At 36.5% G+C, this 22,403-nt stretch overlaps 1 protein-coding gene across 2 annotated transcripts in view; it reads right to left on the bottom strand.

Moving 5' to 3' along the window:
* Positions 1-22,403, bottom strand: part of LOC124367891 — a 150,773-nt gene that overhangs the window by 60,590 nt on the left and 67,780 nt on the right. The window contains exons 2-3 of one of the 2 annotated variants that reach the window (XM_046825083.1): positions 21,893-22,222; positions 14,873-15,097 (exon numbers count right to left, since the gene is read on the bottom strand). In XM_046825083.1, coding sequence (XP_046681039.1) covers positions 14,873-15,097; positions 21,893-22,222 — 555 coding nt within the window. Of the gene's footprint in view, positions 1-14,242; positions 14,468-14,872; positions 15,098-21,892; positions 22,223-22,403 lie in introns of both variants that reach the window. The other variant, XM_046825082.1, reaches the window with a different exon arrangement.

Below are 22,403 nucleotides of genomic sequence, written 5' to 3'. Positions count from 1 at the left end.
GAAGGTCTTGGAATATATACTTGAATTGGGTTTCATGTGATGACACCAGTATAGAAAGATATATTTATTGCTTGAATTGCTATTGATACATTGATAGTTGATATGAGGCATATTTGTTAATATTTATTTATTGAATTTTTGGATTTTGTTGGCATGTACTGTTGTTGGATATGTATTGGTCATTAGATATTTATGTTTGTTGGATATTTATTTAGTTATTTATTTTATTGACTATTATAAAATTTATATCTTTATGTATTTATTTATTGTCATGTTAATGACTTTATAGTTATATATTGTCATGTTGTATTATATACATCACTTCGTTATTTATATATTGTTAGTAATTTATTCATATGTTATTATGTTTGTTACTATACTTTATAGAGGTATGGATATATTACCGTCCTGTAATCATATGAATATGTAGGTGAAAGTTTATGTTTGTCTTGTACACAAGTCATATATTACAGGCTGAAAGTAAAACCGCAGGAAGGACAGTTGGGTAAGGTATACAAAGGTTCTGTAAAAGGCAGCTAGCTGATGAATTCTAATTTTTGGAAAATTTTGATGAGGGAAAAAGGAAATTTAAATGACCCAAAGTAATTAACATAGGCAGTAATGTACAACATTATTGTTACGGTGTTGCCAAAAATGAAGAAAAGGGGTTAAATGAAGTTGCTAATGATAAGACGTGCGTTGGTGGACAAGAAGCGTTCCTTATCAGGTGGTGTATGAAAGTTACACCTCGCACATTGTTTACTTTTGACACCCACTTTCCTGAAGTTACCAGCGGTCTTTTTACCGTCCTCGGATATACGTTTGTGAAGAGCTGAGACACAATAGAGAAAGACTGTTCTGTGGTGTTCATCTTTGGTTTTTGTTATCTGATCTGGAATTTATGAGGTGGGTTTAATAGCGAGCTCTGTTTAGGGGCTCGTTTATTAGTGTAGAAGACGACAGCCAGTTTTTACTTTATAAGCACACAACGTGGCATTTTTGAAAGTAATAGGTCAGCCGCGTTAATTTTGGCACTCGAATACCGAGGGTAATGAAAGGGTTAAAAATATGAAAGGGTAATTTTTCTCAAATCACATTTTTCCCAGGTTTATAAAATTAAAACGGACTATCAGACACATAAATAACTGGTCAGACAACTAACTAAACAATTGGGTCAACACATTTTAACCCTTCCGATACCCTTATCTTTTGAGCTATACCAAAATTAGCGCGGCTGCCGATAAATTTCTTTCTCAGAGAAAGATTTTTTATCGATTTCTAGAAACATGTATGTCAAAACTCATACAGTTTTGAGAGCACTTATTTTATTATTTTCATGTAAACAAATACTTCATATGTAAACCCAGTGCAATTGTTCTTTGAATCGTAGTAAAAACACATAAACTCCTTAAATTACAGCGCTGCGATTTTGTATAATCATTTATTTTATTAAAACCCGACACAGTACAAAACATATAAAGAACTGAGTGTATCAAGTTTTAATAAACTTCTATGTAAGGTTTTTACAAATATCATTGAACAGTGGCAATTCAATTACACATTTAGCTTTTTGGACTATTTGTATGCATTTTAATAGGTTTTGATGTTGTATAGTTTTTTTGAAACCATATACAAAGTATAGTCTCAATACAAATGGCCATGTAAAACATCGAAGCCGGGATTTAGTTACAGATTTTTGAGTGGTAATCGTAACAGATGGTAAACGTACCTAAAAATGTGCCTGTTCCTTGGAAACTGTTTTTATTTTGATTCAAAAACTAATTCCAAAAAGTGTTTTAGAGAGTTCGTAACCATCCCGATTTGAAAATTATTGGGGTTTTTGCCTCAAATAAGATTTATATCTTATGTCTTAAAATTCTTTCACTCAGAAATCAAAAGAACCTCTAAATAGTCCTTGAGCCGTAGCCTATATGATTTACAGTGTGATGATACTGAAGAGAGTCCAGGTGACAAGATTTATTAAAACAGTCCCGCCTAACAGGACAGTTGGATTATCTAAGGGTTGATCTGGGAATGTGGCGCCATCGTGTCACCCAGACCACCCTTCGGCCTTCACGGCAACAAGCGCGGTGACTTGCCGGTTAGATCTGAATGTTTAGGGCATGGGTGAGAGTCTGGACCAAGAATGAAGAAGCATGGTGGGTGTAGTTTTTGTATTGACACGACTACAATAACACTGATCCACTTTTAGGGAATGAGCAAACAGCACTAATGAAATGTCCATGAGCAATGGTGAGGAAATAAATGATAAAATAATCATACTAACGTATCATTTGGTATAGAGAAGGATCTCATATTTGAAACCTTAAACTGGGAGAGTCATCCTGGTAAAAAGGTTCAATCACGTCGGTAATATAACATAAATTAGTAAACGCGAGGAACAAGAATAACTATGAATTCCACCTTCAACATATTCTCAAAGTAAGTAAGTTTAGTTCAATAAATGTTGTGTATACTTTAAACGGATTTGCGATGCATTACTTACAATTATCAAAATAAAGGCTTTTAACAATCCAAAATAATATGGATCATGTATTCAAAAACCGTATTAAGCGACGTGTTGATAGATCCAAAGCACGATTTTCTTCCCATGCAGTCTCTCTGCAAGCTTCGACAAATTGCCCAAAATCGTTATTAACGGACCACGAGTCAACTTGTCAGGACCGCTCTATAATTTTAGGATTTTGTTGGGACAATATTCGATAGCGAGGATGTTTTGTTTTGTGTGATGTAAGGCGAGGCTGTGTGGAGGGGGTGGAGTCAACAGAGTCGCGTTTTGGCGGATCACAAATTACAAGCTCCAAAATGATGTCGTGTTTTGTTTTGCACGCCAAACGTTCGCGCCAACCTCTTCGGAATTTGCGTAAATTCTTCTTGTCGCAGCGGGACGCCATGTTGGCCTCAGGGCTACCAACCCATGTACTGAAGAGTCGCTCTTACACCCATCTAATATTCAAATCAGTGCCGGTTGTCTGTATTCACGATGGCTGATAAATCGTTAAAAGTTGTGCGTGTCGTTAAGAGCTAATTTTGTTGTGTTTGGTTCTCGAGAAAACGATAAGTATTAATTATTAAAATGTCAGTGAATATACAACTTTCTATTGGCATTGCCTAAAATGATAAAGCATCCCGATTGGCATCTTTCAGTCAAACTATTCAGTTTAATATTTGCTTCTCCAGTAATGCTTATTTGTGAAAAATTTACAGTTTCAAATTATGGTGTTTTTCTTGTCCGTTCTATATTTTTACTGTTTGCCACTCTCGTTTTCCTCAAATTTTGCCCCTAAATGCGCTTTAAAATTATTAACAATTACGTATGAGTGGTGATTTTATATTCCTTAATTCTTTTCAAGGCGTTTACCATTTCAATATTATTGGTTTATGTAACAATTGAAAAATTCTAGCAAATCTATCAAAAGATTAGAGTCATTACACTTTCAATTTCTTATACATAAAAGTTATACTAATATATTCTTTATCTAAACTATAAAGGTTAATCGACTATTGAAAAGAGATACATAACATATCCTGTTAATCTAAATCTAAATCACCAATGGAGTGAATTTTGTACTGTTTGGACTTATCCTCCCAAACTACCCTCAAACCAGCCATTAACCGCCTCAAACTACTCTCAAACCATCTTCAATCCATCCGCCTTTAAATGGTCTTCAACCCACTCTCAAAATATGCTCAAAACACCTTCAACCTACCCAAACCACCCTCAAACACCTTCAAATTACCATCAACCTACTCTCAAAAATCTTTAATCCATCCGGAAAGCATTTTCAACCCATCCTCAAAAAATTTGAAAGCCAGCTTATACCCACCCAAAATGCTCTCAAACACCTTCCAAACTACCACCAACCCACCCCAAATCACTCTCAAACACCTTCAAACTACCACAAAATCACCAGCAAACCATCATCAAATTCACTCAGAAAACATCTTCAACCCACCCTAAAAAGATTCTCAAGCCATCTTCAACCCACTCCAAACCACACCTTCAAACTACTATCAACCCAACCTTAACCCATCATCATCGTTAGCTCTCAAATCATCCTGATTACACCCTCAAACCATCCTTCAAGCCATCCTCTAAAACCAAACTGCAAGTAGATGGATTGCAGTACCACGTCACCAGCCTCAGTTACTAAAGATTCCCACAGATATTACCACTTATTTACGCAGTTCCCGATGGAACTGAAGATCATGAAACAGCTCAAATTTCTCAACAAAGATTTTGAAACGCAGGATTGTTGACTCCTTCATGACTCCATGAGTACCGTGAAAGCGGACGGTCCACTCCGGTCGTGGTCAGGTCAAGTTTCTGCGGCGGCTACTGGGGTACGCTCCTCAACTCAAATTTGTGGTCGGATGTTAGTTTATCTTTTGTTTCAGCGGTGTTTGCTACAAGAATGAAAGAGGAGATGGCCCCTGTTTTGATACAGCGTTACTCAACAACATGTGATAGGAACGGAGTTGTCCAAACAGGCGGAAGTGATGAGTTTTCTGACTTGGGTGTATAATTGTATAATTTCCTGATATACGAGCTGGCGATAACACCTTCGAAAAAACCTGTTTCCTCTACTACATTTATATTAACCCTTCAATAATGATGTTTGTCGGTCACCGAGCTGAAATTGCCGAAGTAATTGTAAAATACGCATAAAACTTGATGACAGTCGTCAACGATTTTATTTGACACAATTAAAATATTGTCTTATCGAAATATCTCAGCCTAATTCTTTATGTCTTATTTTTTCGAGTTGTGATCTTTTATGTACCTAATATGTTCACAAAGGCATGTAGTTACTGACAGAATACAAACAGAAACACAACTATTTGCATAAGTTCAATTTTATTACCAAAGGATAGAGAGAGAAACCTTAAAACTAATCAAGGAACAAGATAACTTACTTCAACATAGAAGACAGCATACAATTATCAAAATGCTGGCAGCCTGTTACAAAGAAACTGACTGTCCGACCAAGTTAATCACGGGTTAATCATACTGATCGCTTCGTTATTGGTTGAAATTTCCTCAATACCGTTCAGCCAATCGCGCATATTATTATACTACATTTATATTATAAGCGGATTGCATTACATTAAGTTTCAGCTGACTGAAGTCGCTTTTCACTATTAAGGATTAAAAATATTGATTGAAAGATTTAAATTTTTAATTATACAATGTTTCAATGAGCTATGAACTAAAAAAAACGTAAATGACACCATTATGATGCCAGTCGCGTAGACCAAGTTTATGACGTTTTATATGACACGATAGCTTCGGCTTTATCCAATGCTGAAGGGCTCATAGCACAAAAGCGGATATTCGACACTGATAAGTGTCAAACTTCTGCAAGACAATCACCACTGGAAGTTTCCGCTTTGGATAGTTTACAAGTTTCAAACATGGAAAAACAAATGCCCACGTGGTTAGTAATGCAAGTGTTAAGTAGTTTACACGCCACGAAAATAACGAAATGAAAAAGCAAGTCGTAAATGACGCAAAAATTAAGTAGTTTACACGCCACGAAAATAACGAAATGAAAAAGCAAGTCGTAAATGACGCAAAAATTAAGTGGTTTGCACGCCACGAATATAACGAAATGAAAAAGCAAGTGTAAATGACGCAAAAATTAAGTGGTTTGCACGCCACGAATATAACGAAATGAAAGACCAAGTAGTAAATGACACAGGAATTAAGTGGTTTGCACGCCACGAATATAACCAAATGAAAGAGCAAGCCGAAAATGACGAATGAATTATGTGGTTCTCACGCCACGAATACAACGAAATGAAGGAACAAGTGGTAATGACGCACAAATTAAATGGTTCCACGAATAGGACGAAATGAAATAACTAGTCGTAAATGACGAACGATTTAAGTGGTTTGCTCGCCACGAATATAACGAAATGAAAGACCAAGTAGTAAATGACACAGGAATTAAGTGGTTTGCACGCCACGAATATAACAAAATAAAAAAGCAAGTGGTAAATGACGCAAAAATTAAGTGGTTTTTGCACGCCACAAATATACCAAAATGTACGTTTGGTTGGTAAATGGAGCGACTGTTAAGTGGTTTTCATGCTACCAACATGAAAACATTTAAAAGATCTGCAAGTAACAAAAAATTGCCAAAATGTTGAGGCTGGTAATATCGTTTTTGTATCGTGCACGATTACCTGGATCAGGATCTGACTCTGTCGGAGTAGATGGTTATATTAATGACTATGGCTGTTAATGACTGTTTAGAGTAATAATAAGAGCTCCAGGAGCTGCACGTGGTCAAGCAATCCGGGGACTTATATTTCGAGTTGGTATATTTACAAGATCCCGTATTGACAGTATAATCGCTCTTTCTAAGGTTCTTTCCTTCTCTATTTTTACATTTTCCTTCTCACAGCTCCTGTTTGCTTAGAAATTAAAAACGTCGCATTGGCGTTCTTTAAATGCAGCAAGTATATTAGCGAAGTTAATCAATATTTGATAGTTAAACTCGTGATTAAAACAGAACTAACAATATGTATGTTTTCCATAATCTTCCAAAGTCACAACTAAGAATTATAATAAATTTTTTTAATAGTCCTTCCCACGACTCTGTATATTGTCATATAGTTAATTTTACGTCATACCAAATGTTAAAATAGACCTTTAAAATATGTTACTTGATATGTTGGTTTATTTTGTAAACGGCATAGATTTACTGCACTTTCAGACCCATTGTCTGAGAATAGCTTGCTACACAAATTCTCGCTATTATTAGACGTGTTTGAATCACCAAGTGTAGACTAAGTGGCCATAACAATAATAACAAGCGCTGATGAATTAGTCAGTACGGGTCGGGCAGTACTTCTATCTTCGGTAGCCTGGGACAGGCGGAGACTCTTGCGATTGTCACATGTCGTTTTTCAGGATGGATAATTGGCTCTGTTTCGCTCGAAAACGTGAATGGACTTTCTAATGTGGTTAATGTCTTAATACAAAACACCAAATAATTCATTCAATGGAGAATCACTCTTATTCCATTTATTCCTTTATAAATTGATAAATACAATTTTATCTAGGTTAGAAATGTAGGGCTTTTGTAATATAAAATACAAATAAAATATTATTCGATTTAAAATATCTTTGCTGTTCAATTTTGTTTTTGTTTTTATTGAGATTATGTTTTACTTTCAACGCTACGACATTGTTTATATTCCTTCCAAGTTCTACGTTTACTACATATGCCGTAAAATTTCATTTTCGTTCAAAAACGTCTCTTCTAAACCACCTTTGTCAACCAAAGAAACGTCATACTTAGGGAGCATGTAATCAAAGAGAGCATGAATCTTCATGAGTAATCCAAGGGATATATGATGAAACCCTACCTTAACAAATTTTGATGCGGTCACAACTTCAGAGGAGTAAACTAAAATGTTTTCCTGAGGATGAATAAATCTTTTAAGGCCTTTCATGAACTCATTTCGCAACTTACATGCCAATCTTATGCATCTTCTGAGAACATGAGAACTACTTGTGATTTTCTGCTCATCTCATAACACAACGCCTCTTTTAGTAATTCGTCAACTTGTCCACTATCTTGAATGATTACCCAAAGAACATTCCCAAAAAATGATATTCTCATCGGCCAAAGAAATACATTTTGTTTTTAGGTCCAATCTGATCCGCAGAAACCCACTCATTAGCCTGTCCTTATGTCTCAAGCTTTTGGTGAAGGAATCAATGTTTTATGACAAGACGATAAAGGATCTCTGAAATGCATTAGATCACTCCCCGATGCTTTTTCAGGAATGGGAATCTTGAAACATGTGACAAGAGTTTTAGGAACGATGAAATGGGAAATTATTAAGCATACACAATTCAAAGGAATGCTTTAATCTGAAACTGGACATATTCGTGAAAGAGATATTCACCAGAACTACTCAAGGGTAGGGTACGATAAGCGGACCCGGTTTTTTATATCGAAGAATGTAATCATCGATACCTAATATTCGCATCTCAAACCCTAGACTATCAATCGATATAAAATTATCTATAGCCCTCAATAACAATCATATGTTTTCAATAAAAATATGAATTTAATATTTACAGTGATCAAAAATTATTATAACCATAGATATGAAAACTGAAGACGACCATATTTGCTCCTATCACAGTTACAGTTGTTTCTTTCCCACAAATTTCACATAATGGGTTTTTTGGATTTTTTGGTAGGAGTCAAACATGTTGAAGCCACAAAAAACATGTCTTATCATCTTTCAAAGCAATGTCGTGTAGTTTTATAAAATTTACCGCCATTTTTAATAATCAAACGTTACTTATGTGAAATTGAAATATTACCCTTCGTTTATTATTTGACAGTGTTTACAGCTGTTGATATAGATTTTTAAAATTAATTGTTCATAATAATTAATCAGTATCAATTGATTATATCGATGGTTATGATTAAGTAATATCGTTTGTCAATTTCGATATAAAAAACCGGATCCACCCTACCCATATTTAGTCTTCACACAGATTACTTTCTGAAGTGTATTCTATGAACAACTTTTACATTTTTAATCTATTGCACTAAGGGTTGCAATCTTTAATTGCAGTTTAAGGGAAAAAGGTCCAAACCCATTTGCAAATTAATACTGACTTCCCCAGGAATCGAACTAGTGACCACTCGCTTAGAAACCGCACCCTTACCCCTACGTTAGGGTGAAGAACAAAAGCATCTCCTGTGATTGCAATACTGAAGTAGTCAATCACCCTTGTTAATGTGGAATTCTACAGTTATATTTGTTTGCCTCATAGATTACATTTATTACGATTCTTAACGGACGCACAGTATCATTATTTTAATAACTTAATAACACTGACATTTCAAACTAATGTCGACTGAAAGGAAAACGACATACTATTATAGAAACGAGGCAATTATGCATGGTGCGCTCTTAATGTATTAGCAATCTGTGTACAGTAAAATCTACTAAAATGCTAACTCTAGAATATATAAAATCAGATGGGGCTGTAAACGTGCGTTTCTCACCATAATTACGAGATGGTGCCTTCGTTGCCTTGGTTGCCTTCGTTGCCTTGGTTGTTGTTGAAAAATCAAATACTTGTATTATTGTTGCTAAATTTCTTTTTTTGCTCTATCGTCATTAAACCGACTCTACATTATACAATAAACTTAATAAGGATTATCAATGTTAGTACAATCGAATTATGAGGAAGACTAAATGTCAATGTGATTTGGTTCAAGATGAAAACACAATCAAATCGAATACGAAATGGGGTTGATTTCCGAATACAGCACACGACGATATAATTTGAACATTGATGCAATGGAAGCTAATAAACTATCTTAATATACCAAACAGTCGACAAATCGAATCAACTTAACGAACTGTGGTCATAACTTGTAAATGCGAAGACGTAAATTAGAACATCTGATATTGAAATGAGTGCTTCGAATTTCAGTGTTACAAAGGATGGTGCTGCAGTACACTGTATTGTTGCCAATCTGTAACAATCTATCGGCATTGTTACGGCTACCATTTCATATCTATTAAGGCTTCTAGTCTTAGAATTGAAGAAAGAATAAAGTTGTTTGTTTAAAGTTTGTTATTGACGACGGTAGGTTTGATAGGATAACATGATTTTGGACATATGCCACCGTTATGGTTACAAAAGGTATACCACAACGTTCGAGGATTGGAATCTATCCTCTTCGTCAGGTGGGGGAGGTATTAGTACATACAAAAATAAAGAACTGAAAGAAGACGTCGTTGTCACTGCAGATAATGCGTGCAGATAATAACTCCCGAACATAAGTCAGGAGTATGAGAAACACAATCACACATCACACCGGCACGGATGAAAGTGGAATACTAGGTTAGTCTATCTCTTATTTTTTTCTTTCTGTTCTTTATTTTTGTATGTACTAATACCTCCCCCACCTGACGAAGAGTATAGATTCCAATCCTCGAAACGTTGTGGTATACCTTTTGTAACCATAACGATGGCCAATGTCAGAATAAAGTTGTTCATAAATCGGATGCTTCGAACCTTTCTTGGTTGGATCCCAAATTAAATTCTCTATTTCCCCTTGACGTCTCACAAAATAAGGTGAAATGAATACCCAGCAAGGATCACTTCTGGCTGGTTTATACCTTCCAGTTGAACCCACCACTGGGCACAGCAAAAACCGATGTGTCACTTAAATCTGGGCAACCTTATGGATGTCCAGGAGCGGCACATCACTAACCGCAAATGTCGAGATTCTGGAGTTCATGGCCAATTCGATAGGTCTAGTCTACTGCGAGAGATGACTGTTGGAGGAGGTAGGGTTTGTTCCCTAACATCAGGCGTTCTTGCTAGCCTCAACAAGGGTGTGCCACCCCCTGCATGCTTTGACTGGAGGAGCTGGTCCAGAGCTGGCCTCCCCCTCTTCCGGGGAGACATGACTTTGAGATGTAGTGCCCTAATTCTTCCTCATGGATCTCGATAGGAGGCGGCCCCTGCCACCTAACCTATCCTGAATATTCTGTCACTCCGGAAAAAGCGCTAAGGTTCTTACAGGTACTAAGTACAACTTAAAAGCTTCTTGTCCTAAGAGAACAAAAAAAGGTGAAATGAAACAATAATTGAGTAAAGCAAGAGTCGGAGAGCTTTATCCTCATCACACTCCAGCCAGACTCCAACATGTGACGGGCGGTCGCCCACGCACCTGGAACAATACCTGGCAGACAATGCCCTATCTATTTACATAGCAGCGGTAATTGAAAGTGATAAGCATCATCTGGGGTACGTCCGTCATTGTACGCCTCTCGCTTAGGAATCTCCCATTGATGATCCGCTCTCTGCCGTCAGCGCCTCCTTGATTTATAGGCGGTTTACAGCCGCGGTACCGCACGAGCTGGGTGATTAACCCAGCTTTCTTCGGCCAGGATGGGTTTAGTAGGTGAATTTAATGGGTTAGTAGCATAATATCCCTTGTAAACTGGCAATAATCCCTTGATAATCTGGATTATCGACAATGCTTCATGATTCATTCATGAACTTTCATACGTCTGGTGCATTTCGCTTGCTAAGAGAATCTTTTTGGAAATTAGAATTTCATGAGTGAATTTTAATCTGGACACTTACACTTAGTTCGAACTAACATCTATTTAGACTCATTTCCCATGGATTTTCGTCCTTCCGCTAAAAATATAATTATTTAGGGCCATTTTTCCTTGGCTTTTCGTCCTTCCACAAAAAATATAATTATTTAGGCTCATTTGCCCTTGGATTTTTGTCCTTCCACTAAACCTATAAGGAGGAACTATTTCAAACGTTTTAACTGGTTCTACTTTGAACATTTTCTACGATTCTGATGCTTAGTACACCTCGAATAAATAGATTTTGCAGCATACCTGATTTTTGCTCAAAAACATGCTCTTGTTGGTTTGACACTTTATTTGAAATGTTCGAATTAACTGAAAGTAGCCACAATCGAACTATTTGGCACGTACAAAAAGAACGTGTAACGTCCAAAATACTTTAAACGCAAACCATAATTAAAAGTAATCAGTAATTTTATCATTAACATTACATGGTTAAAGCATATTGAAATTAATCATTATTAATTAAGGGAATATTGTAGTTGGTGTTGTGTAATTTTGTTCTGAATCTACTTAAGGAAATTCGATGATCCAATAAGGCTACCAAAGGGGATACACTGATTTTATATATTTATATTAAACTAGCAGTTACCCGCGGCTCTTCACGCTATTTCCTATTGAAAAGGTTCGTTCTAGGCATATCCTTTTTAAAGAGCATAATAATCGTTCCTGAAAATAAGTTATAGTCACTGGAAGATATTCCAATATCCTGATCCACTTCAGAATAATTTGACTTAAATTTAAAGGTTAAATTTTTGGGGGTTCGAAGTTAAAGAATAAAACAGTTTTATGTCTATCAATTAAATACGCAAATTTCTCTACTAAATTCTATAATATTTGAATGAATTGCTTCAAAAATTTCAGTAGCACTATTTTAGACCAGACTGGAGAAGTCCATGGTAGAGATGTATGATTTAACATGATGGATTCGTATAATAATTTTGAATGTTTCAGGTATACATTACTTTTAAGTTCATTGTTAGGGGGTTGAAAAGTAAAAAAAAGAAAAAACCACTGACTAACTTGTGGATGAAGCAATTCTGTTTTGCATTAATTGTATTTCACTGTGGTCACGACCAAAAAATATTTACATACACGATATGAGAGACCTATGTATTTAAAAATTGACGATTTTAGGCCTTTGTAATCTTCTTACTGTCTAAATTATTCGCGGTACCCGACTAACGCTTGCATTGTTGACCTAACCAAGAAATTACGAGATATACATACGTTGGTCCGAAAAGTCTAATTCGGTCAAAATTCGTCTACTTGATTGTAATTTGTAATTGTAATTTACTTCCGGTCTAAGGTATTTCCGGCGCTGTAGTAGCATTTGTATTGGTTACCTCAATCAAGAAAATATGTACATACATAAGTCAGAAGGGACCATTTCCGGCCATTGTAATCTTCTTCCGGTCTACGGAATTGCCAATTCTGTAGTAACGTTTGCAACGATTACATACGCTGGTATAAAAAATTTACTTTGTACATTGGGAAATGAAAACAAATACATTTTAATTTAGGGATTCCAATTCTATTTAACTCCTATGCAAGGTTAATCTCCATGAAAAGTATTTATTTGTATATTGACACAATAAAACACGTGTATGTCAAAATCCATCCATCTAGGACAAAGACAAGTTAAAAAATACAGTACTTCTAGGGGCTGCAACCCCATTTCAACCGCTATAGACGTTTAATCCTTATGGAGTTTTCCTATTTGTGTCATGAGTATACGTGGGCCAAATGTAAACTTTTTGTGATATCGGAAAGTTGGTGATTTAGTGAAGAATGACAGAATTAGTGAGTGAGTGACCTTATATATAAATAGACATTAATTAAATTGTATAAATGGCAATAGCCGAATTTAATTTCAATAAACATTGAACCACAAAAAATACTTGCTCCGCCGGGACTCGAACCCGGATCTCTCACTTGAACGGTGAATGTGCTACCATTATACCACGTTAGTTTGGTTATTTAAACGCGTATGTGACAAATACGGCCAAATACAAAATAATTGAATCGTTAAAAGTAAGACCTCTGTGGTGTAATGGTAGTACATTCACCCGTCAATTGAGAGATCCGGGTTCGAGTCCCGGCGGAGCAAGTATTTTTTGTGATTCAATGTTTATTGAAATTATATATAAATATATATAATTAATTCATTTATATATATATATATATATATATATATATATATATATATATTAAATCAAAATATAAATGTGGAGTCACCCAAGGACCTGTTCTCGGAACTGTGATGTTTACTTTATAAGTACTAAACAAACCGAGCGTTTTCTGAGTAAACGAAGAGATCGAGACAACCCGGTCGCTCTCCACCTATCGTGGGAGCAGGCAATCTCAAGTATAAATTTTTGGGAAAGCACCCAGCTCCCGTCTCTGCGTCGTGTTTACCCGTGGGTGTGGGACCGAACACTGGAGAGGCCAGCAAACACGAAGTCGGTAACTGGATATCCAGGAGGCACCGGGTAAACAGCTCGTCAGTCAACGCCAAGTCTCATCTGCGGAGGCAGGGGGTCCCTGTACCGAGCCACTTCGATATGGGGGAACTAGAACCTAGTCGTTTTTTAGGAAGTCATTCGTAAAAAGTGTTGATTTGTTCCGGGTTGTGTTCCAGGAACGATCAATATTGCATGTACTTGTCATTTGGTTCCAAATTAACAATCATTTGATTCAAAATAAACAATAATTTGTTTCTAAATGAACAATAATTTGTTTCAAAATGAACAATAATTTGTTTCCAAATGAACAATAATTTGATTAAAAATAAACAATCATCTATTTCCAAATGAACAATCATTTGTTTCCAAATGAACAATAAGTTTGTTTCCAAATGAACAATAATTTGATTCAAAATGAAAAATCATTTGTTTCGAATTGAACAATCATTTGTTTCCAAATGGACAAAACATATTGTGGAATCGGTCTAGAGATAAATTACATTAATTATTTGTAGAACGGAATTAAAACCACAAAAAAAAACGCAGGATTGACAGTAGAACCATTAAATATAAGGAACACCAAGGTGACAAACCTGGCATCACATGAGCAGTGCATGAGGGTGTTGATCCTCCAGTTGAAGAGACCGTACTTCTCCTCAAACGCGGGGATGTAGAAAGGGCAAGTGGTGTCGTGCAGTCTGCAGCACTTGTCTGCAGCACCGAACCCTCCTAGTTGGTGGTACTTGGATGCGGAGTAACCTTTGCCGCACCACTTGGTGCCAGGAACCCTCATTACGTCCATCAGGTCCCTTTTCCGCCTGAAAGCAACTCGGGTTCTCTAGTTGCTGACTGCAGAGGGGAACTGACGATTTCACGTAAGAAGTTGTGGTGGCTTCAGCCAATTGGGTGATTAAGTGGAACAAAAGTACCCTCAAAAATTATTTTGCATAGTATAAATTTATGGTGAACATCTTCTTTTTTGCTCCTATTAGCATGGAATGATAAATGAACATACTCAACCAAAGGCTTTTCAAAAAGGTCAAAAGGTTTTAGAAACAGAATGTTAGTCATTATTCCACAATTTCTTCAGTAGAAATCGTCAGCTGCCACGGTACTTACTGTAAATGCTCTTCTTTAAAGTCAGCGTGCACTTATCGATCTTGCAGGGTGGGTTGGAGAAGAGGCCTGAAACTCAGGATCTAAAGGGTCAAAGCAAGGGTTACCTTCTGTCGCAAGCGCAGTGGCTGAGGGTGAACGGGCTGATGTTGAGGTACCCGAACTCGTTCGACATGCCGGGAATGATTCTCGGACACATATCGTGGGCCCTGCAGCACTTATCGACCCCGAAGAAGTGGCCGAGATCGGCGTACCCCGAGGCGATGTGGTGATGTCCGCACCACTTGGTCCCTGGGGCGATCAAGTACTCTTGTAAGAAGGAGCGCCTGGACCTGCAACCCCGGCCGCTCAGACAACACCATCCACAGTCTGACAGTACAGTGATCAGAGCCTCCACAATCGAGGCTCTGACCCGGAAGGACAATCCAAAGGCCGGGCATGCAAGCACCGAAGCGAATTAGCAACCACCCTTCAGCACAACACTGCTAATATAGACTCAACACAAGTTAGGAATTAGGGAAAACCACTACAAATTCCAAATTTCTTGTTACTAACACGTTTAACTGTTAACATACTTCAAACTGATTAGATGTTACTCCAGACTAAGGTCTTGAAAGAGATGATCACTCTCTAGGCTAAAACTAAGTTTTAAAAGGATTTCCTTTGGAGTGTGTTTGAAGAACACTGAAAACCCACAAAAAGGTGAATTGGTTCGTTGTTATACTTTTTTTAGCCCATTTTGAGTCCTTGCAAGAAGAAAGGGTTTCAATTCAGAGCAAGAGACAATCTGCTCAATCTCCAGTACATCATTTCTCGCATGGCTGTTACCAGATGCGTCCCGCAGTCTCCAGACGCTGGGAGAATGCGAATGTGTGCTCAGAGGAATGTCCGGCCGTCTGGGTCGACAGCGGCGACCTGACGTACGATCGGGTATGCGACTCGCATTGTGCTCGACAAGTGGAAGAGAAGGCTGGAGAGCACGCACCAGTCCGGAGTCTAGAGTGAACATTGCCCGACAAGAATGGCAGGTCGTTGAAGAGTCGTCTAGACTTGTAGGCAGAAAATCTTGGAATGAAAGGGCAGCAAAGAATAATAGAAGAGTAGACCCAGACGCCCACTAAATTACGTAATGTATTTGTAAAACTGTTGTAGATTTACAACTTTTTGGTGAATATCATAAATTTATTAATAACAGACCAGTCGTTTGATTCAAAAAATTAATTAATATACAAATGCTATACGTATTATATTAAATTAAAAACGCAAAAAGTGTGGTGTTCCACAAGGATTCGTTCTGGGGCCTGTTTTGTTTACTTTCATTTACTGACTAATATAATGTGTTATGTGTCTGATATGTGTCTGAGTAAATGAAAGGATCGAGGAAAATATATGTGTTGCTAATTTCATTGATCGAACTTTATATATTGTTCGTTTAAGCCTCTTGTTGCGGTTTTGACTCTTTAAATTGTTATCTGTTAGTATTTCTATCACTGGTAAATAAATACAAATTTTCCAATATGTATTTCTTTATTGCAAGGCCTTGAAATAAAGAAATAAATATTGGAATATGTGTATACCGGTGATAGAAAAACGTTTTTCCAATGCACCAAGATTCTTCATCTATTAGTAGGTTTGAATATTTTGAATAGTAATTTTATGAAATATTAAATTCCAAATCCTATAAGTTACATCACGATTTTATGTTTTGTGCAAGCACAAATTAGTTACAGTTTTTGTGTAAAAATGTTTTTCCTGCGGACAAATCTTGTTACCTCAGTTATAGTGTTGAAATGATCTGCATAGGATTTAATTTTACCATAATTTTAATACTAAACTCAATTACAAATACAGCACATCCAAATTCAAATAATAACTGTTGCTTCTAAATTGCAACAACTTTAGAGTCAAATGACATAAACTTTGATAAATGTTGAAGTAAAATTTCGAAATTTCCAAATTCCTCTGCAATCCACAAAGGTTTTGTTTCTACGCGAATCTTTTACGCGGAATGCATTTAAAACACGTAATTTACATGTGATGAATTCGCGTTAAAGTGTAGGAAAAGTCGCGGTACTTGCAAAGGGAAGGATTTGCGGACGTCTTGCATTTATGTGCTTAAAAGTGCCATTAAACAGGCGCATTCATGAATAACTTAGCAAGCGATTATCGCCGTGAGACAAATGCGCGGGCCGCCACAGAGTCGTAATTGAGGAATTAGCCTTCATTCTGACACGTATAATTTTCAAATCTTTCAAATGTGTTTTTGGTGCTAATACAGGAATTTTTACTAGGTGAAATGAATAATTGCATCTTTTATTCTAATACGAAATTTCGATGCTCAAACTACTTGCAACTGTAAGTATGGTATAGAATTTTTTAAATATTTACGAATAAATTTGTGATTAAAGTGTGATTAAAGGATAACAGGATTTCAGACAAATGCCATCGTTAGAAGTTATAACACAACGTTTCGAGGGTTGGAATCTATCTTCTTCGTCAGGTGGGGAGTTATTAATACATACCTAACGAAGAAGTACACACAACTTGAGCTAAGACAGAATATTAAACCATCTAGAACAAGACCTACATTGTAAATGTTTCAAACTTTAAATCAGCGTAATTCTTTAAAGAATGAACCCTTTGAGGTCGGATTTGCGGCATTGTACTCTACTAATAAAGACCTTTAATTTGATGTACTACTCGACCTATGTTCTCGTTTGATATTTCCCTCTAACTCCTTGCGGACCACCCCCCTGACGTGACAAAAATATGGTAGTTACTTTAAAAAGCATATTTATAGGTACAGTAACGATGTGCCGAGTTTTATTGCTTTACCTGTAGTCGTTCGGGAATTATCAAGCCCTTCTGGGACTTTTTTAAAACCTGTATAAATGATTTGGTTTAGTTGAAATAAAAAAATATCCATAAAAGGAACATTTTCATTCAATACAATTCTTATCATTACAAATAAATTTAGTAAAGTACTAATTAATTAAGACAGATTTAATTATCTCATACGAGTTTTACCAAACGCACACATTTGAAAGATAACGCTGAATTCATTAGAGCCGAGCGCTGCTCATTGGTGATTTGGGTCAACGAAGTTATCAATTAGATAGCGATTAAACCAAGTCAGATTAACTTTACTACCAGAACCGAGTAAGCGATCTCCCGGGATTCCTCTTGTTATCTAATGGGAGACAACCCGAGATAAGCGGAACTGCGGCGCGATCGGGAAATTTCGAAACGTTACTTCCTGTCCGACAGAGGCTGCCGAGGCGTTTTTGTAGCGGCTTGTCATCTCGGAAGTTGGCCACTAATCAATCGTTACTGAGGACTTTGCAACAGTTGTCGTTAGTTTAGACCATTCCAATAAACTAAGAAATACTTATCAACAAAGCTTCGGAAGTCTAAACAATTAAAGGTATAAATTTTATTTTATTTAATTACTCGAAAATAACTTGTTCAGTAAAAACTTCAATAATAATTTTGGGGTTTTTAAGTTACCTTTATTAATGTATAATATCAATGAGCAAACAAATAATAAATTAATTACATTATTCTTAGGACAAATGTTATTAGAAATACCTTATTTTTTATAAATGTTCGTTATAGTTTTTAGTGATTATTCTGCAAAGTGCTTTATTATTGCTATTATTTACCTATTGTAAATAATTTTAATATTTTTACTATTCTGTTAACTCTGTGTTCATTTTATTTCTATTTATACTAAATATTGTTCTTTTAGACTGAATTATATTTTCTATTTTTAATGTTTACATTTTATTTTATTTAACAAGTCGAAAATTACTTGTCCAGTAAAAATTCCAACATAATTTCGGGTTTTTAATTTATCTTTATGAATGTATAATAACAATGCGCAAATAAATAATAAATTACTTAGATTATTCTCAGCACTAATTTAACTAGGAATTCCTTATATTTTTATAATTGTTTATGTAGTTTTTAGTCATTATTCTGCAAAGAGCTTTACTCTTGCTAAATTAACCCTTTCTAAATAATTTTAATATGTTTACTATTCTGTTAAGTTGTTGGTGTTATTTTCACTGCTGTTATTTCTAAATATTGTTTTTTCTGTTAGACTGAATTATATTCTCTATTTTTTAAATGTTAATAACAGCTACGTGGTGTTATAGGCAAATGCAAACAACACTCATTGCAATAGTTAAATTTGTCTTCCTTTTTGGAAATTTTTAACGTTTTTGTTCGATCTGAAGAGCTAAAAAAAATTTGTAGCCACAAATTATAGGAGCACATTTGTTATTTTAATTTCTGATTGGCAACGATTAACAAAAATCACTTGGAACAAAAAGCAGGTGGAAAGCTGGGACTGAAATGCCAACAAACATTTGCGCCACAGCAATTTTGCTGTCAAGAACGTTTTAAAATACCAAGCAACAAACCAAACCGGTCCGCAGAAGCAGAAGCGGGGTGGTAGCGACATAGCAATTTTATATCAAACCGGGTCAAAATGAATATCACAATTTATGGGCAATATTAGTGCTATAAGTTGTATTGTAAACCGGAATGGCGAGCTCGAATCCGGTCATGCCAGCGTTCTCTCAAGGACACTAACTAGTTTATAATCAACTCAAATATTGTGTTTTGTAAATAATTTGTGTAGTTTAGTGCCATGTTGTGTCACAAGTTGTGTGGAGTGCGTTTGAAACGCAACCTTCTGAAATGAAAGAACATGTGAAAAATAACCAAAATGGATGTATAAACATAGATTCCAAGGTAAAATTGTAAATCAAAAGCCATCTTCTCCTCCAAGTCTAAAGAGTCGAAAGGTAGACACTAAGAACCACCAATCGAAACTCGATTTTGATCAGACTCTAGAAAGGTTTGTGAAGAACACGCTGAAAACCAATCCATGCTTGGCCTAAGCTTTGAAGCAGAAGGTGGGCGAGAGGGGAAGAGTGGGAATCGAGGAAAAAGGAACAGTGATGGAAATTCGATAAGTGCACACAATAACTAGACTTCCTCGACTGTAAATTTTAAAGAACGTTTATATTATACTGAATCCAAAAATTGTTTAGAACGTTAAGAAAAATCTATGTAATCAGATAAAGGCTACCAACATGCAACTATGAAGCAGTAAAATACTAACGATTATTGGACAACACATAATTCAACGATAAAAAAGTTCTTTTTAAGTGTGATACAGTTTGGAAGTCTAGTTCTCCATCGATTTCTACAAGCCTTACAGTTAAAGACACACCATGCTCTTCAACACTACTTATAACAATTGACAAATTAATAATAAATTATAACTAAATAGCAAAAACTAAAATAAAGTTTTGAGAACTTGTGAAAATTCTTCATACAGCAATGTAATATTACAATAAAAAAATAAATAAAATTGCTAATGATTGTGAAAAGTTGTAAGCTAATAATAATAAAGTAGTAATGTCAATAATAATAACAAACAAACATGTATCGAATTGTAATCACAATCATACAAATTGGTTCAGTAGTGGATAAAATATACTTTTACAAATAAATACTTCAATTTATTGTATACTGAAAATAAGGGACGAAGTTTATGCACTATAAAACATTAAAAACCTGAGAAATATTCTGTAACAACACGACAATAAAAAAACGATGTATGACTCTTTCAGTTTTGGAGAGTACTTCAGATTCCAGGAGTCAAGTCTGCGACAGCGTCACATTCATGACGCTGCGCTGAGAAGAATGTGAAAAGGAGCTAAACTCAACATTCACACACAATCACAATTCACAACATTCACAAGGAATCGAACCTTCACACCATTATTATGGTGTATTTTAGATTGTGTTGGTGATTAAAAAAGCGTATAAACTAATAATGAAACAAGTAAAAAGTGCTCACTAGAAAGGAAATGGTCCGTCTCTATTTACTTGTTTGAAAAGAATATCCATGGGTTATCATTAGGCAATGGATATTAGGCAGAAGGAAACGAGACGATACTTGCATACGCATCTTGAGTGCGATATTACCTGGACATTTCATGGATCAAAGAGATTTTGCAACAGCTTTACCGTCTAGCGGTGCATTGATAGTTATTGGAAATCTAATGTGGACCCCACACCAACGATGGAAGAACAGAGTGGCGTTTGATGCGCACCTTTTTTATAGGAATTGCAAACAGGTGCCTTGACATATAAAACGTTATCTATTTGAGAAAACCTTTAGAATAACATCGTGAAATCGAACACTACGAAGGCTTAGATCCAAAGACAAAATAGATTTCGGACCGAGGTTAGTAATCAGGAAGAGTCGACAGGATTTGGTAGTGCTGTGCTAGGTCACGTCAGTTGTAGTACTAGATCTGGCCGTTGGATAGCGCTGTTGGCATTTGTTCCAGTTAGAATTCCTTAACAATGCCGAGTTTAGTGCAGCAGACTGTCACAGACTAGACTGCTGGAATATGGAGTCCAAGTCCGTCAGAAGAGATAACAAATGGATAAACTCATCATTCTCGTTGAATCAAGATTTCTAGCTGAAGTTAGTAAGCAGGAAGAGTCGACAGGATTTGGTAGTGCTGTGCAAGGTCACGTCAGTTGTAGTACTAGACCTGGCCGTTGGATAGCGCTGTTGGCATTTGTTCCAGTTAGAATTCCTTAACACTGCCGAGTTTAGTGCAGCAGACTGTCACAGACTAGACTGCTGGAATATGGAGTCCAAGTCCGTCTGAAGAGATAACAAATGGATCTAAACTCAACATTCTCGTTGAATCAAGATTTCTCGCTGAAGTTAGTAAATAGGAAGAGTCGACAGGATTTGGTAGTGCTGTGCTAGGTCACGTCAGTTGTAGTACTAGACCTGGCCGTTGGATAGCGCTGTTGACATTTGTTCCAGTTATAATTCCTGAAGAATGTCGAGTTTAGTTCCATTTCACCTACCGCTAGGGCAGTGGACAGTCACAGACTAGACTGCTGGAATATGGAGTCCAAGTCCGTCTGAAGAGATAACAAATGGATCTAAACTCAACATTCTCATTCTGAGAAATTGGAGAATTCTTTGGATGCATATTTAATTACAAGGTAAGCAAAAGTGACATGTTACGTCATTGATAAAACTGAATATTGTTGGTCTGGAAAAAGACTTGGAGACCACATACCTTTCTATATCCTTATTGGCTCTCCTTTTCTGGTGCTCCGTGCCGTGCATCTTTCTCCTGGCGAGCCTCTTCAGTTTCCTGTGTATCCTGCGGCACTGCTCCTTCAGGAGAGGGTAGTCCATCCACTCGGCGAGCTCCAAGGGGAGGCTCTTCCCGTCCAGAGAGGTGACGTTCCCCCTGGAGTCCACCGCCTCCCGGACACTCTCCAGGAAGGACCTGACGGCCTGCCGCTGCCTGATGTACTCGCAGTCCCTGAGGACACCGTCTCCTGAGTAGATCAGCTGGATGAAGTGGACTCCATCAGTCACCTGCCGGAGCTTCAGGCTCTGGCTGCAAGAGAAAGAGTACGTTAGACATCTTCTAAGATTAAAATCATCGGAAATGTCTAGGTACCCAAAGAAACTAAAGAAGACTGAGAGAATATAAAGTTGATGATAAAGATTTGGTTATGATTATGACATTACAAAGTGTTGAGCAAAAATATTTCAATAAGGATTTAAGTTTGTACCGT

Source organism: Homalodisca vitripennis, chromosome 8 (assembly GCF_021130785.1).
Source record: "Homalodisca vitripennis isolate AUS2020 chromosome 8, UT_GWSS_2.1, whole genome shotgun sequence".
Taxonomy (NCBI): Eukaryota; Metazoa; Arthropoda; class Insecta; order Hemiptera; family Cicadellidae; genus Homalodisca; species Homalodisca vitripennis.
This window is presented reverse-complemented; position numbering and strand designations above follow the sequence as displayed.